At 46.2% G+C, this 18,076-nt stretch overlaps 1 protein-coding gene across 1 annotated transcript in view; it reads left to right on the top strand.

Moving 5' to 3' along the window:
- SLC2A9 (solute carrier family 2 member 9) overlaps positions 1-14,474 on the top strand; it is a 215,093-nt gene extending 200,619 nt beyond the window's left edge. The window contains exon 12 of the mRNA XM_052642178.1: positions 14,241-14,474. Within this exon, the coding sequence (XP_052498138.1) occupies positions 14,241-14,474 (234 nt within the window). The remainder of the gene's footprint in view (positions 1-14,240) is intronic.
- Positions 14,475-18,076: the final 3,602 nt, after the last annotated feature.

The following is an 18,076-nucleotide window of genomic DNA, read 5'->3' as shown; positions in this document are numbered from 1 at the left end:
GAGACAAAGCCTTTTGCAAGGTTGATTTCTCCTGAGGCCTCTCTCCTGAGGCTTGTGGACAGCCGTCTTCTCCCTGTATCCTCACATGCTCTTCCTTCTGCGCATGTCTGGTCCTAATAGCCTCTTCTTACAAGAAAACAAGTCATCATAGATCAGGGCCCGCCTATATGACCTCATTTTCCCTTATCACCTCCTAAAGACCCTGTCTCCAGATACAGTCCCTCTGAGGTACTGGGGGATAGAATTTCAACATAGAAATCGTATGCATGCTCAGTCGTGTCCAACTCTTTGGGACTCCGTGGACTGTAGCCTGCCAGGCTCCTCTGTCCATAGATTTTTCAGACAAGAATACCGGAATGGGTAGCCATTTCCTACTCAAGGCTTAATAAACGGTAGCTGCTGTGATTGGTCGGAGAAGGCAATGGCACCCCACTCCAGTACTCTTGCCTGGAAAAATCCCATGGATGGAGGTGCCTGGTGGGCTACAGTCCATGGGGTCGCTAAGAGTCGGACACGACTGAGCGACTTCACTTTCACTTTTCACTTTTATGTATTGGAGAAGGAAATGGCAACCCACTCCAGTGTTCTTGCCTGGAGAATCCCAGGGACGGGGGAGCTTGGTGGGCTAACGTCTATGGGGTCGCACAGAGTCGGACACGATGGAAGCGACTTAGCAGCAGCAGCAGCAGCTGTGATTGGTGGTTGTTCTCATTGCCCTTATGTGCCAGGTACTATGTTAGGTACAAATAATCATATCGTGAGTTCACCCCTCCTATCCATCTCGTTGTGGTTCCTTCTTTATGTCTTTGTTGTAGAAGATCTTTTCTGGTAGGTTCCAGGCTTTTGCACTGATGGTTGCCCTGCAGATAGTTATGACTTTGGTGTCGTCCTAAAAGGAGGTGACCTCAGGGTCTTTCTATGCCATCTAGGCCACTCTCCAGGTACAAATGAGAAACAAGAAGAAACCACACAGACATTGGGGTCTGACGACCTGACCTTGAATCCTGGCTCTGCAGCTCACCAGTTTGGAAGCCTGGCACACTGCAGTCCATGAGATCACCAAGAGTCGGAGATGAGAGAGACCAAACAACAGCAAAGTTTGGTAAAGAGCAGGCTGGTCAAACTTTGTCCAACTTCGGTTGCCCTTCAAGTCATAATTTTTGTCTTTATAAAACAAGAGAATTGCCCCCACTTTTGCAGCAGGGCTCTCTAAAAAATAAGAGACAAAGTCAAGGCTTCAGCACAGTGTCTACCCACAGATACTAAGGGACAGTTGCTGTCAAGATCACTGTGGGAAGGCTGTTTCCTGCTGTGAGATCTTAGGATCACCTGGAAAGAGGAGACAGGGCAGAAAGATCAACCATGATAAACACCAGAAACTTGCACCATCCCTTACTAGCTGAGCCGTCAGGACACGTGGCCTCCCAAAGCTTGCCTTCTCCCCCTCCTTTCTCTTTCTCTCCTCTCCTGCAAAGTGTTCTAGATGGACTGGGCCAGGCTCCCTTGATCCCTAAGGAGAGTACTAGACTGCCTTCTCCTCTGAACCTTTGCTGTGGTCAGCATCCTTGGGTCCCTTGGGTCATCAGTAGTAAATGCCTTCAGATGACTTGGCCTCTGCCGTTAGCATCAGTATTTTCTGGTTGGAACAAAATTGCATGCAAATGTATGCCTGCTGGATTCCACTGGAGTTAAAAAATTCCTCTGGAATTCAACAAAATCTGGAGGGGAGATGATTCTTTTCAACTTGGAAAATATTAGGTCATGTCCCAAATGCCTATGCAAAGCGAGGAGGAAAGCTGATGCTGATCTGGGATGGTGGGCTCCAAGAGGACGTGAAGCTGCCCCCAGCCTCTCTGGGTGGAGAGAGGGAGAGAGTGTCTTTCACCCGCTCAGCCCCTGCAGGTGAAAGCTTCATACTGAGACCTAGAGACAGGGAAGTGAACCGTGAGTCACAAGCTGCCCTGACATCTCAGGAAGAACAGATGTGACTCATGGGAAGTGTGTAGTTTCATGGGAGGATGTAAAATGGAGGGCTTAACTGGGCTGACCAGTGTAAGGACCTCTCAAGCTAAGACCGAGGAAGCGCATGCACAGAGCGGGGGTAGGGAGGCTATGCCTGGCAGGGAGATGGAAGAAGATGTTGGCAGAAGCCTTGAACAGGCACAGAGCATCTGAGGAAAGGAGAGGATTGCAGGTCATTCTGAGGAAGAAAGGGGAACTGAAGCCAAATCCCTCAAGGCATTGAAAGCATGGGCGGGATTTGGGGTTTATCCGAAGGACTCTGGGAAGCCACTTCATGACTTTAAGACATGATCCATTTTGTGCTTTTAAAATGCTTCTTCAGCTGCCTGCTGGGAACTAGATTCAGGGCAGGGGCGGGAGAAATGGATGCTAAAGTCACAGAAATCAGAATGGTGTTGCTCAGTCAGGGTGGGGTGGGGGGGTGGGAATTGACTAGAAAATGGCACAAGGAAATTTCTGGAGGAATAGAGGTGTTCTGCCTCTTAAGAGAGGTGTTGGTTACACCTGGGCATACTTTTCTCCAAACACACTGAACTATGCATTTAACAGGGACTTCCCTGGTGGTTCAGTGGTCAAGAATCCACCTACGAATGCAGGAGATGTAGGTTCAATTCTTGGGTTGGGAAGAACCCTGAGAGATGGAAATGGTAACCAAATCCAGTATTCTTGCCTGGGAAATCCCATGGACAGAGGAGCCTGGCAGGCTACAGACCATGGGGTTGCAAAGAGTCAGACAGGACCTAGTGACTAAACAACAGCAACAGTTCGCTTAAGGTTTGGGTGAGTTACTATACGCAAATTCTTTCTTGATAAAAATTTAAACGTTTTATTTTCTGCTGGGGTACAGACAATTAACAATATTGTGATAGTTGCAGGTGAACAGTGAAGGGACTTAGCCACACTTATACATGCATCCATTCTCCCCCAAACTCCCCTCCCATCCAGGCTGCCACATAACACTGAGCAGAGTTCCATGTGCTGTACAGTAGGTGCTGTTTACCCATTTTAAATATAGCAGCGTGCACATGTCCATCCCAAACTTCCTAACTGTCTCTCCCCCCAGACACTTCCTCTCGGCAACCATAAGCTCATTCTCTAAGTCTGTGAATCTCTTTCTGCTTTGTAAGTTCGTCTGTATGATTTCTTTTTAGATTCCACATATAAGGACTACCATACGATATTTCTCAAAAGTCGTATGCTTTTTAAGAAAGAGAAAAGATATTTCAGGGTAAAGTCATCAAGACTGTGTTATAGCAAAGACAGGCAGAGAGGGAGGAAGTAGTCAAAGGTGATTTCCGGTGTCTGTCTTGGGCGGGCGGCAGCATGGCAATGCTGGTTCTGAGAGCAGGTGGACGAGGCAGACACGCCAGGGATGAGGGCACAGCTGGGAGTGGACATGTCAGCAGGGCTGTTAACGTGGCTTCCAAGGGAGCTTGTTGAATTGAAACGCTACCCATCAGGCAGCCAGGGGCTGTGTCTACCTCAAAGCTTCCTGGACAGCACCACCAAGACCCTAACTGTACACACGCCAGTGACTTTGAAACCACAACCCACACCAGAGAAGTAAGTCACTCCTAAGATGCCTGCTCCCTCTTCTAGCTTCCCCAGAAGCATCCTCGGGTTTCAGGTCCACTCTGCTATTACAGTAGAACAGCCTGGCCTTTTAAAGCTCTTTGCGGAATTGAGTTACAACTGTAAGGCACCTGGCTTCCCATCAGTTCTTAAATGGTGTTCCAGGCCTCTGAGAGCTCACTGTAAATCACCAATGAGCCAGTGTTCCAGCTACACAGGTGGGTGTGGAAACTAAGCAGAAGAATTATGCTTTTGTCTCCTTATGAAAATCTAACTTGGACCCCCTTTCGTACCTTCACACATCTCCATAAAAGTCCCCCCATGTCATTCTTTTATCCTTTCATTCAATGTATTTATATTAAGAAAATGCTTACAATGAGCTGGGCACTGCCTCGGGCTGGGGGTACAGTGGAGAGCCGGGGACACAGATTCTGCCATCATGGAACTTACAACCCTGGCTGGGCTTGGACACCAGGTGAGCAGCTGAAAAGTTGCAGGAAGAGGTACAGAGTCAGCAGGAAGTATGGTAGGAGATGGGAATGGCCAAGAACCAATGTGGAGGAAGGACAGTTGTTTTGTAAATAAAGTTTTATTGGAACACAGCCAAGCACATTCATGTGTGCTTCATCAACGCCCATTGCCTTCCCACAAAAGCAGAGCTGAGAGGTTCTGATAGAGATTGGATGGCTCTTTACAGGAAAAGTTTGCCAACCCCTGGGCTCAACTCCCAGAGTGGAGATGTCAAGGGAGGCTAGATAGAGGAGCCACGGAGAGAAAGAAACACACTAGGACTTTTGGGAGAATCTGCTAAGAGGATAGGAGATGTCACGAATGACTTTTACTTTTTACCTGATGTGGTCCAGCCTCAGACATCCTCCTCTACCTTGTGCAGAGCCCACAGAGAGAGCGGGGAGCTGACAGTCACATTACACTGGATGCCGGGCACTGTTCTAAACACACTATGATTAACCCACCTCTCTGGTGTGAGAGCCCACACCAGACACTGTGATGGGTCCCTGGTACCCAGAGAAGGGTGACGTGTCTTCTGTGCTCAGGGAGATTTGGGATGCCACCAACTTGCAAACAGTAGGATATGCTCAGAAGGGTTTGTGGACGTGCTTGGACCTAGTGTGAGAGAGAAAGGGAAGGTTTGTAAGTAAAGGAAGGAAGAGTTCTGGTCAGTTCTTCTGGAGGATAGAGCCACTATTGCAGGAATTTTTCATTCTAACTCAGAACACCTTTTGCTTTTGATCATCTGAGTGATGGATACTTCTAAAGTGAACCCAGAATTACACCAGGCTATCATTTTGTTGCCTCCAGAGCATGTGACTGTGATCAGATTTCTAGGCAGTGCCCATGCCCTCCCCTAGCCGCACACAACAAGGCTGATACACATGGAATCCAGGACTAATCTGTCAGAGCTCACAAATTTGTTCCCTGCACATTTACTTCATATCTATCTTCCTTGTTCAGGAAAGCAGGCAGTTTTAAAGAGCTGCTATGTATTCACACCATTGTGATAAACTGGAGGATAAAGCTGAGATTTCTCTTTGCTCTCACGGATCTTTTCCTAAAAGTAGCACTTTGCCACAATTGCCTTACATTTTTAGTGTAATTTGGTGGTAGAGTGTATTCTCAAAAGAAAATTTTTTTCTCCATATTAAAGACTATGAAACATTTTCATGGTCATTTGTAATAACACAAAAGGTATATTTAGAGAAAGCTATGTGACTATAGCTTATTTTTTGTAAGTTGGAAGCTTACCTGGGTGAGAAGGCCCAGCACCCACACCTGATGGGGTTCTACTGTGTCTACTACTCTAGTTTTCTCTGAGGGCTCCCAGGAGACCCTGAGCATCCTCCTTCCACTTCCAGACTTGTCCTCAGCTGAACCAGCTAGGAGGATGAGCTCTGCATCCTGGAAGATTTTTTTTAGTTTAAGTGCTTGCATCTGACTTGAGCTTTAGCACTTCCTTTTGGTAAAGTTCCTTTTGATACTTGTTCACCATGAGTGAATTACTTCTGGGTTTAGATTCTTTCAATTACACAGTATAAATATGGGCTTCCCTGGTTGGCTCAGGTGGTAAAGAATCTGTCTGCAATGAGGGAGACCTGGGTTTGATCCCTGAGTTGGGAAGATCCCCTGGAGAAGGGAATGGCAACCCATGCCAGTATTCTTGCCTGGAAAATCCCATGGACAGAGGAGCCTGGCGGGCTACAATCCATGGGGTTGTAGTTGAGTCAGACACAACTGAGTGACTAACACTTTATATTTTTAAATTATGTTATGAAACGCATCATACGCCAAAGAGTAGGAGATACATCATATACATGTCAACTGAAAAAGATTGCACAACCTAAAAGATGAGAGCTCTGTTTTATTTTGTGGGCAAAACTGAGGACTTTAGCATCTCAGATCACTCTGAGATGCTGTTCCAAAGAGGCAGCAGGGGGAACTAGGATATATAGGAGTTTTTTCAACAAAGACCAGTAGTCAGAACACCCAAAGATTGCTATGAAGTAAAGAAACCCAGATATCTCAAGTTAAGGAATTTGGTGCTCTTCTACATATGGGAAGATGCAAGAGTCTGGGCTCACTGAAGTCAGTCCTTTGATGTGCATCTTATCTTTCTGGGGCAATACCCTGTGTTTTCTCATCCTGAGTTTCCTCAGGGTGTACCATTGAGGGGTGACTACAGTGTCTGATGATTGGATGGCAGGAGGCATTATGTTTCTATCCGGAATTCCCTCTGGGCTCACCATCAGAGCAGCTCTCACGTGATGACTTGATCGCTGCAACATCTTTTCTTTGCTGATATGGCAGGCAGTATTCTTCATTCACATACACAAAAAGAAAAATGTATTATTATAATTACAGGATGCACTATATATAAAAGTATCGGGGAAAAATCAGTGTACTTAGCCAACGTAAGCCATTTCAATCCCCTGAGTTGTCATTGTTGTTCAGTGGCTAAGTTGTATCTGACTCTTTGCAACCCCATGGACTGTAGCATGCCAGGCTCCTCTGTCCATGGGGTTCTCCCAGCAAGAACAGAAGAGTGAGTTGTCATTTACTTCTTCAGGGGATCTTCCCGCATCAGGGATTGAACCTGTGTTTCTGGCATTGGGAGGTGGTTTCTTTACTACTGAGCCACCAGGGAAGCCTGATCCCCTGGGTGCCTCTCTCTAGTCGCTAGCAGGGATTTTGTGCTAATTATTCTCTAGGTTTTCTTCAGGATTTGACCTCTTTATAAGTGTGTCCCTAACAAACAAGTGTTTTGCTCTTCCTGGTTTTAAAGTTGTACAAAGAGAATCATCCTGAAGGTGTTTTCTGTGCCATGTATATACTGTTGAGTACCATCTATGTCATATGCCCAGCTACAGGTCATTGCTTTTCACTGCTCTAAGAATCCTTTGTATGATGTATCCCAATGTATTTATCCCTTCCCTCTCCCATGAGCACTGGCATCGTTCCCGTTTCCTTGCTCTAGAAATAGTGCTATCATGAACATCCTGGAACAATGCACAGGAGTTTCATGCTGATGGGAATGTTGACATCCGCTATGCCATGCAGAAGACACCAGCCGTGTGACTCCTGTGGACCTGCACATGGCTAGTGGAGCGGAAGAACTGAACTTTTAATTAATAGAAAATTAAAGAGTGCACCTCTAGTATTACCCAAAGGGCGGGGCGTGGAGGGGGACAGTCTGGTTGATCACTGCTCAAAAGCCAATGAACAGGCTAGGGTGGTAGAAAGGAAAGTTTGCTGAATATTAGATGCCAGCAACTTGAGGGGGAGGGCAGCCATCTTTCCAAAGACCAACTCCCCCCATGACAAGTAGGGGATAAGAGCCTTTGTAGGCTACATGAAGAAACAGTACAGTCAGCTCTGACAGTCATCTTGTTTTAGGTAGAGTTAATGTTCAGTTGCAGGGTCCGTTGGTTTCTATCTCCTTGAGGCCAATTCTCAGAATAGGTGCAGCTTGTATCACAGTTATAGTCTGGTCATCATGTAGTTAATTTCTCCACCTTGTGAGGGTTTCAGTATCTATAAGACAGCTCATAGGATATGGCTTAGAATATTGTCCATAGCCCTTGAGGATCTAAAGGCCCTTGACTGTGCTTAATAAGTAAATTATTATTTGGTCTCCTTTGACCATTTTCCTTTGTTTCTGCATGTTCTCATTTCTCTGATTAAACTTATTCTTCGACTAACGTTTTCCACAGACAAAAGGCCAGCAGAGGACATGGGGGGAAGGGCCACAAGGTCTCGCTCTGTTTCACTAGGACAGATCCACTCTGAGTATCATTGCTGGGTCGTAGGATGCACACATCTCGCATTGACTTGGTCATGCCCAGCGGTGCTCCAAAGAAGCTGTGGCTATTTACAGACTCAATTGTGTTTGCATGGGTATGAAAATTCATGTTGCTCATCAGCACTTGGTAGTGTCATTATCAGACTTCACGTTCTTGCCAGTCTGATAGTGCGAAATGGTATAAAATTATGATTTTAACTCATATTATTCGGAATTGCTAAGAACAATGAGCACCTTTTCACAAGTGTATTTGCCATTTGTATTTCCTCTCCTGTGAAAAGCTCGTCCAGAAATTCTGCCCTTTTTTCTATTAAGGTCATCATGTTCTTATTGACTCAAAAAGAGGTTTTTTTTTTAAAATTTTAAATTCAGGTTATAAATTCTTTGTTCATTATGTATCACAATACTTCCCCATTTGTGGCTCTTGTACTCTTTGTATGGTACCTTTTGTTTGTTTGTTTTGTTAGGTCAAGAAGTAGTGACTTTATATGGAAAGCCAGCAGACCAAGAAGGTGGACTAATGTCCCAAAGAAACATCTCTATTTGGTAGCTTTTTATGAACAAATGTCCTTGATTTTAGAGTAGTCAGATTTTTTTTCATTTATGAACCAAGGTTTGTGAATGTGAAAGTGTTTCATAGAAAACCTCCAATATGATTATGTCCATTTTACTGATGGGGGAAATAAAGCCCAGATGGATTGTGGCACTCCCCAGCATCAACGATGAGCTGCATATTTGCTGGAGTCTGAGCTAGAATTGAACGAGGTCTGTGGCTTCTTAGGCAGGGTCCTTCTCACTACAGATGTGCTGCCTAAAATCTCCAAGTTCAGAGGACACTGGACAGACCCTCCCACACCATCCTTACTTAGGAGGGGTTGAGTAACTTCTCAGGAGCAGCTGGGCAGAAGGTGAACTTCTGAGTTGTTGTAAAGTAAGAGAGGAGATGGGGAAAGTGACGCATACATTTTCTGACAGTTCTTTGCCAGACCTGCTGCACTGAATCAGTTTGCCCAAGGGAGGCAGGAATGGAAGCGAGACAGCGGCCTCCAGATCAAGTCAAGGGAAAAGTGTCAGTCACTCAGTCATGTCTGACTTTTTGTGACCCCCATGGACTGTAGCCTGCCAGGCTCCGCTGTCCATGGAGTTTTCCAGGCAAGAATACTGCAATGGGTTGCCATTTCCTTCTCCAGAGTATCTTCCCAACTTACTGATCCAACCTGCATCTCCTGCATTGGCAGGTGGATTCTTTACCATCTGAGCCACCTGGGAAGTGCCGGATCAGGTTAAACCAGATTCAAATCCAGACACCAGCTGGGGAACTACAGGCAAATCACTTGCCCTTTCTGATCCTCACTTTCTCACCTGTAAGAGAAGGTTAGGAAGATCGGTTTCACAACCGCTGTTCGTAAACACCAAAGGATCCCAGTAACATATTATCCACTCCCCTCCCCAAAACACACACACACACACACACACACACACACACACACATACACACACCAGCAAGGGAGTCCTCAGAGGTAATAGAGAGAGTGTGAGCTCCCAAGTGGGCCCACTTCAGTGTGAGTCCTGACTCTCATGGACCCCTACGAGGCCTTGGACATGTTTCAGAAGCTCTCTAATCCTCAGTTTCATCTTTTGTTGAAAAAAACAGAAGGAAAGATAAACGGCTCTATCACAGTGTGAGCTACAGGGATCAGATGAGATAATGTCTGTAATATTGCTGACACCCAGGAGGTGCTTAATAAGTGCATTTCTCTTCCCAGATTAAATGCAGTCACAGCTTGCAATAATGCCAGGTCGTTGCATGACTGCTGGCAGGAAATTATTTAGGGCAGATGCCGACGAAGGTCCTTCAGCTGCCAGGACCAGGGTGAACTTCCAGCTCCCAGGCATTCTGCTCCCCATCCATCCAGGTCTCCTCCCACCCTCTCCAGTGCTGGCCCTGACTTCCTGAAGGAACCTCTGGGCTTTGCGTGGCCCAAGGCTTCTTTTTCTCATTGACTTTCTTGCTTTTTTATTTTTATTTTTTTAGGACTGCTTTCTTTTCTTTATTTAATTAATTTGTATTGAAGTATAGTTGCATTACAACATTGTGTTAGCTTATACTGTACGGCAGAGTGAATCAGCTGTACATGTACACATATTCCCTCTTTTGCAGACTCCCTTCCCATTTAGGCCACCACAGAGCACTGAGTAGAGTTCCCTGAGCTGCACAGTTGGGGTTTTTCTCATTGACTCATTAGCCTTGTCTCTCCTCATCTTCTACCCCATCCTTACTTTCTAGACTGTGAGCACGGTGTGAAGAACACTGGCTGGGGGGACAGATGGACAGGTTTGAATTGGCTTTGTCTCTTGGGTCCAGAACACGCCGCCCATAACTGCATCCCTCTCAGTTTTCTTATTGGAAAAACAACACACATGCCATAGCGTGGGTGGGAACATTAGATCAGTGTTAAATCAACAATCCTGTGGTTAGATCAGGCTTCCCAGGGTAGCTCAGCAGTCAAGAATTCGCCTGCCAATGCAGGAGATGCAGGTTTTATCTGTGGGTCCGGAAGATCCCCTGAAGAAGGAAATGGCAACCCACTCCAATATTCTAGCCTGGAAAATTCCATGGACAGAGGAGCCTGGCTGGCTTCACTCCATAGGGTCACAAAGAACCAGACTTGACTGACCTTGTGTGTGTGTGTGTGTGTGCGCACGTGCGTTTGCACGCACGCGCGCACACACACACTGTGAGATTGGGCTGGCCTCTTCCGCCTCTCCAGCCCCATTCTCACCCCGCCACCTGCAGAGCTGTGCTGTCCATGTCACCCTGGACAGGCAGGATGACCTCCCTCTGCCTTGATTTCCCCATCTGTAAAGAGGGACCCATCTGTTTTCCTGAGGTGGGAAGTGCGCATCCGTGTAGAAGCTCCAACTCCACCAACCCGGCAGAGGAGATGCCTATCTATCCCGTTCTCTTCTCTCCTCTCTGGTCTCCGGCCACCTCCCAACACCCTCCTAATGATGCTTCTCACTCAGGAGCAGGTGTCTGCAGAGCCAGCTCTAGGATTGGGGGATTCTGTGGGGCACGCGTGTCTGCCGCAAGTTCCACCCCCCATAAGTGTGACCCGGGCAGACTTTTCCTCTGAGGGTCAGTGGGGCAGAGCCTGTGCCCTGGAAGTGGGCCCACTCACCTGGCCTTCCCATCAACTTGGCTTCCGAGAGTCACAAGGTGGGCAGTGTTCCTTCCCAAGGTGCCCGCAGTACCGAAGGTTTCTTGGCTCAATTCTGTGACATGGTGAGAAAAATCCTGGCTCCACCCTTTGGGTCTTGTGAGAAAGGAAGCCAAGCCGGGGACAGCTCTGCAGGGGACAGCTCTGAGAGGTCCCAGGCATCTCCACATGTGGCCGGGGTAGGCAGGGAACCGCTCTGAGCCTCAGTGTGTCTATACACCCAGTGAGCACTTCTGGAGCACCTATGTGTCAAGTGCTCTCCCAGGTTCTAAAAACACAAGAAAAATAACAACACCTGTCCTCCAGCAGCTCACCTCCTGGTGGGGGAGAGGGTTAATGAAGGATCCTGCTGGGGAGTGGAGAGTGATTTGGTAAGCAGTGAAGAAGGGTAAGTGGAGAGCTGGGGAAGCCCTTTAGAAGCAGAAGCTGGAAGAACTTCTCTGAGAAAGAAAGCTGAGATGAAGAGAAGTGAGATGTGCAGACATGTGAAGATTATTCCAGGGAAAGGGAAGAGCAGGTGCAAAGGTCCTGAGGCAGGATACTGGAGGAGTGTCAGGAAGGCAGTATAGTGGGAGCAGAGAAACAGCGTGGGAGAGGGAGGTCAGAGAAGTCAGGGGGCTGAGTGGTGGCCAGGCTTACAGGCCATGGTAAGGACTTGGGCTTTGCTCACATGACTTGGGATGTCATGGATGTATCTGGAGCAGAGAAATGGCACGCTCTGTCTTTTTAAAAATATTTCTTTCTTTCTTCATTTGGCCGCATCGGGTCCTTAGCTGTAGCACGTGGGATCTTTCTGTCGTGGTGCACAGACTTTCTAGTTGCTGCTCAGTAGTTGCAGTGCATGGGTTTAGTTGCTCTGCAGCACGTGGGATCTTAGTTCCCTCTCCAGGGCTGGAAACCACATCCTCTGCATTGCAAGGCAGATTCCTAACCACTGGACCACCAGGGAAGTCCCCACGCTCTGTCTTTTGCTTCACAGGATCACTGTGGCTTCTCTCTTGGGCATAATATTAAGTGGGGACACCAGAGAAATCCATTGAGAAGTTATACTAACAATCCGACCCAGAGACGATGATGTGTGTGCATGCTCAGTCACTTCAATCGTGTCTGACTCTTTGTGAATCCATGGACCATAGCCCGCCAGGGTCCTCTGTCCATGGGATTTTCCAGGCAAGAATACTAGAGTGGGTTGCCATGCCCTCCTCCAGGGCATCTTCCAAACCTAGGGATCAAACTTGCATCTCCTGCATTGCAGACAGATTCTTTACCACTGAGCCACCAGGGAAGCCCAGAGATGGTGATAACTTGAACCAAAATGGTAGCAGTATAAGTGGTAACAAGTGCTCATATTCAGAATATACATCAGGGTAGAGATGACATGATTTCCTGGTGCATCAGATGTAGGGGTGAGAGAGAAAAAGTGTCTGGTTGGTCTAAACAAATGGAAGGATGGAGGTGCCATCGACTGAGATGAGGAAGACCAGAACAGGAACAGGTTTAGGGGCTCTGCTGAGACCCAGTTAGTCAAGATGGCCATCAGGCATACAAGTGGAGATGTTGAAAGTCAAGGTGGATATCTCTCATTTCATCTTCAAAGCAACATGTGAGGAATTTCAATCAGTGCTTTGAAGTTCTATCTTAAATGGCACATCTTCAGTGTTGACAACTTGTGTAAATGATGGAGTCAGGATTTGAATCCCACCCAACCGACTGCAGAGCCCAAGCTTTCTCTTCTCTATTCTGCTCCTGGAATCTCTGTGGACAAGTGGAAGGCACATACCCTTCTAGACAAGCCCTCCGAGGTGTGGAATGTTTATACCATCCAGAACTGCTCTATGACTTCTACAGAGAATGTCTCATTTAATCCTTACAACAGCCTTCAACTCCCATTATTATCCTCATTTTACAGCTGTGGAAACTGAGGCACCAAGAGCCTCAGAGTCAGTAAACGGTGGATCTAGGAGGTGATTTCAAGAGATCAAACCCTTCAACACTATGTCATGTGTCAAAATCAAGTGTTTGTCGAATCAAAGAGTAGTGTGTAATTGACTAAAATCATGATATTGCTGACTGTAAAGTGTCACTTAAAGACAGTGTTATCTTTGAATCAACAGACATTTGTAGAATGAAAAAGCCTTTGCTCTGACAACTGGAACCTATAAAGTCTTTTATTTAACAAACATTTATTAATCAACTACTACAAGCCAGGCACTGGATAGACCCAGAAGCCCTAGAGGTAACCAAGTCGTGAAGAAGCTCAAGGTCTAGTGCAGTAGCCAGGGTCATTCCAGTCCTAGCATTAAGTGCTATAATCAGGATATACAAAGTACTGTTGGGTGATTGCATTCAACATTTCTCTTTTTCCTAGTCTCTCTTATTTGTGTGAAGCTGTATCAGGATAGCAATCAGTGAATTACATCTTTTGCTTATTAGAAAAAAATGGTGTTATCTTGACCTAGCCTGTGCTCTGTAATTTTCTTATCAACTAGGGAATTTCACTTCCCTTTTGACATCACACTTTTCTCTGTGTATAGTAGCGGGGGTTTGGAGGGCGGAATGTGGCTAATGGTAAATATGAATGTAGGATAACATTCAGCAAGCATCACACTTTGCTTTCGTCATGATTAATTTAATATTTATTTATTTATTTGGCTATGCCAGGTCTTCGTTGCAGCATGCAGGATCTTTGATCTTTGTTGCCAGACGTGGAATCCTGAGTTGCAACAGCTGAGATCTAGGTCCCTGACCAGGGATGGAACCTGGGCTCCCTGCATTGGGAGCTCAGAGTCTTAGCCACTGGACTTACCCGGGGAAGTCCCCATTTTGATTCATTTTTATATGCCTTGTTTCCAAAATAAATAAAAACTGCCACTTCCTCATCTTTGCCAGGGTTTGAAGCTGATTCATGTGTGCCTCATGTGAGAACGTCTCAGGTAGACATTTGTAAGGCACCTTGGCCTGTAGAGGCACCCTCACACATGCTGTGTTTAATCCAGAAATGTTGATCCAGGGATGGGAAACTATTTTTTTAAAAAAATCAGCCTAGAGGTGGTTTTGCAGCCCGTCTAGCAATTGTCTTTCTGATGCCTTTTGTCTCTGCCTTTCCACAGCAAAGTCTGGACACCTACTGTTTCCTGGTTTTTGCTGCAATCTGTTTCACAGGTGCTCTCTATTTGTATTTTGTCCTGCCTGAGACCAAAAACAGAACGCATGCAGAAATCAGCCAGGCATTCGCCAAAAGGAACAAGGCATACCCACCAGAGGGGAGAACTGACTCAGCAGTAACTGATGATAAGATGAATATACGGCCTGAACCAGACTCCTCCTCTGCACTGGAGAACTGAGTCAAAAACAGCGTTGTCTGAATGGATGGGCTCACCATTTTAAAACCAGAGTCCCCTGCAATTTTAGCCTGATGAAATATTTAAAAATAAGCCTTTGCTAATCCAACATTGCAACCCATTTGGGATTTCTTCACAGCTGAATCCCCCAAAGTCTTCTGGCAGTTGGAATCTCCCTTTCAGTGGACCCAGTTTTCTTCTATAGAGATCCATGCCCTGCCTTCTTCACGACTTACCCCATGGTTTTGAAATGAAATTGGGGACACAGCATTTGAATGCTTTCTCAAAGGTCAGCAATCTGGTCTGACAGAGGACTCAAAGGGCTTCCAGTCCCAGCTCTAACAGTAGTAGCCTTGAGCTGCCCTCAGTCTGGATCCTGAAGCTTTCAGGGACTCTTGGCTCTGATTGCTGAAGCTGAAACTCCAATACATTGGCCACCTCATGTGAAGAGTTGACTCATTGGAAAAGACTCTGATGCTGGGAGGGACTGGGGGCAGGAGAAGAAGGGGACGACAGAGGATGAGATGGCTGGATGGCATCACCAACTCGATGGACATGAGTTTGAGTGAACTCCGGGAGTTGGTGATGGACAGGGAGGCCTGGCGTGCTGTGATTCATGGGGTTGCAGAGTCAGACACGACTGAGCGACTGAACTGAACTGAACTGAATCAATGCCCTTTTCCAATCTTTGACTCTGCTTTGTGGATCTCAGACTCAGAAGAGACTGTTCCCCACCCACCACCCTCCAGGTTCTGTCTCTCCCAGGCCATCCCGGGTTGGGGTGGGGGGTGCTCCCAAAACATCTTTTCTGAGTATCAGATGTGCTCACAGCAGGCAAAAAGGGGATCAATATAGAAGACCTGGAGAGGCAGATGTGAGAAGTAACTTCCAGAAGCTGAGAGAAGCAGGACCACAAATGGACCTCCATTCAATTGAAAAGGACAGTGTTAAGAATGATTCTCATCTCAGGATTTCAAGATTACTGACTTTTACTTTCACACATGTAACACCCTTTAGTCTATTTCTAGTCCATAGTGCACACCAGAAGAATTGCTTTTATTGGAGGAAGGAGCAAATGAAACACTGTAGATGTAGATACAGGAGCACTGACCATCCACCTAGATCATGATGTTGAAGGTCACACCCTAAGGACACACAGCAGTGAGCAGTAAGAGTCCCGAGTCTAGACTTCATGGAACAGAGTTGCTGTAACAGCCCTGAACTGTCTAGCAATAACCTTTGCATGTGAGAGTCAAATTTTCTCTCTTGCTTAAGCTACTCTTATTTGGGGTTTCTCTTCCTCATGTCTAAACCCAAATTCACTTCATCTGGGTCATGACAGGAAAGAGCCCAAGGCAAATGAGAATATATGAAGCAAGCTCAATAATTTAGACACTCAGCAATCTGTTTCTCCAGGGCACAGGTGCCTCCGTGTTAAGGGAGCATGGATTCATATTCATATTGTGTAGTTACTGAAGCTTTGAGGGAGTCTGGGAGCTGTCTATGGTGCTGATCTGGGATTTCTGCCTAACGGTCTAATTTTTCTTCCTTATAAGCTTGCAAAATACTTTCACACTGTTGCTTATGATGCTGTAGATAACCTATGAAGTACATATTATTGGATTCATTTAATTTGATCCAAACCCTTGGAGTTCTTCCAGCTCCAAACCCAGCCGAGTTGAGTGCCCCTCACTGTACTATCACTGTACTAGGGACCTCAGGAATTTGGCCCCAGCCCCTTGTCTCCAGAACAATGACTTTAATATGTACCCCTCATCCCTTCCACTGTGACCACCTGACATCTACTTGTCTGTGGTGGGTTGTGGAATCATCAGCCCAGTGAATCAGGCCTCCCAGCATGCATGCTGTTGTATAATCTCCTACTGTGCTGAGTCTGGATTTGGCCATGCACTAAGATATCAGAAAATGTGACACAAGCAGAAGCTTAATAAGCACCTGCACTCCAGGGTTTTCCCTTATAATGTGCTAATATCATCATTTGTGGAAGCCCAATCTAGCCTCCTTGAGGATTCAGTTCAGTACAGTCGTTCACTTGTGTCCAGCTCTTTGTGACCCCATGAACTGCAGCACACCAGGCCTCCCTGTCCATCACCAACTCCCAGAGTTTATTCAAACTCATGTCCATTGAGTCAGTGATACCATCCAACCATCTCATCCTCTGTTGTCCCCTTCTCCTCCCGCCTTCAATCTTTCCCAGCATCAAGGTCTTTTCACACGAGTCAGTTCTTCACATCAGGTGGCCAAAGTATTGGAGTTTCAGCTTCAACATCAGTCCTTCCAATGAACATTCAGGACTGATCTCTTTTAGGATGGACTGGTTGGATCTCCTTGAAGTCCAAGGGATTCTCAAGAGCCTTCTCCAACACCATAGTTCAAAAGCATCAATTCTTCGGCGCTCAGCTTTCTTTATAGTCCAATTCTCACATCCATGCATGACCACTGGAGAAACCATAGCCTTGACTAGATGGACCTTTGCTGGCAAAGTAGTGTCCCTGCTTTTTAATATACTGTCTTGGTTGATCATAACTTTCCTTCCAAGGAGTAATCATCTTTTAATTTCATGGCTGCAGTCACCATCTGCAGTGATTTTGGAGCCCCCAGAAAATAAAGTCTGACACTGTTTCCACTGTTTCCCCATCTATCTGCCATGAAGTGATAAGACCGAATACCGTGATCTTAGTTTTCTGAATGTTGAGCTTTAAGCCAGCTTTTTCACTCTCCTCTTTCACTTTCCTCAAGAGGTGCTTTAGTTCTTCACTTTCTGCTATAAGGGTGGTGTCATCTGCATATCTGAGGTTATTGATATTTCTCCCGGCAATCTTGATTCCAGCTTGCAATTCATCCAGCCCAGTGTTTATCATGATGAATCACTGCATTAGAATTGTGGTGGTCTTTTTTTTTAACTTGAGTGTCTCCCCTCCTAGACTCTGGAAGCCTACAAGAAAATAACTGATTCACCTCAGGATCCCATCTTCTTGGTAACTGCTCATTACATATTGACTGAATGAATAAATGCCATGACATAGTTGTGAAGAAGATGTGATGGGAGCCCTGAGGACAGAATGACTGTAGCTTGGGGTGATTAAGACAGATTCTTTTGAATGAAAGCATGTGAGCTGCATGTCAGATGAAGATTAGGCTTTCATCAGACTGAGAAGATGGGAAGAAGGTGTTTGAAACAAAAGGGCCAATGGCATGGGAGTAAACTAGTAAATAGCATATTCAGAGAATAGCAAACTATTGGTGTGACCAAACAAGGGGGATGTGAGGATAAGAGCAGGAGATGAGGCTGGTCCCTAGTTTTGGTCTAGACTAAGAAATCATGACTGTGGCACCAGCTCCACCTCCTAAATATGCCTGGGACCAAGCCCTCCCCAACAGCTTCCATCTGTGGCTGTTAGACTTCGGTCTACGCAGGAAACACTCTATTCTGATGCTACTTCTCAAATGAATAAATGATGGAACTTGAGTCGGTCAGATGGTTATTATCAGACTTCTCGTTTTTCTTCCACTGGACTTTCATTAGCTGGTTGTGCACCCCAAAGGAGGGAGGTTGTGTTGAGTGACAGGACTCAGCAGCTGCT

The sequence above is a fragment of the Budorcas taxicolor genome, chromosome 6 (assembly GCF_023091745.1).
Source record: "Budorcas taxicolor isolate Tak-1 chromosome 6, Takin1.1, whole genome shotgun sequence".
Taxonomy (NCBI): domain Eukaryota; kingdom Metazoa; phylum Chordata; class Mammalia; order Artiodactyla; family Bovidae; genus Budorcas; species Budorcas taxicolor.
The sequence above is the reverse complement of the archived record's forward strand: the minus strand, read 5'-3'. Positions and strand labels throughout refer to the sequence as shown.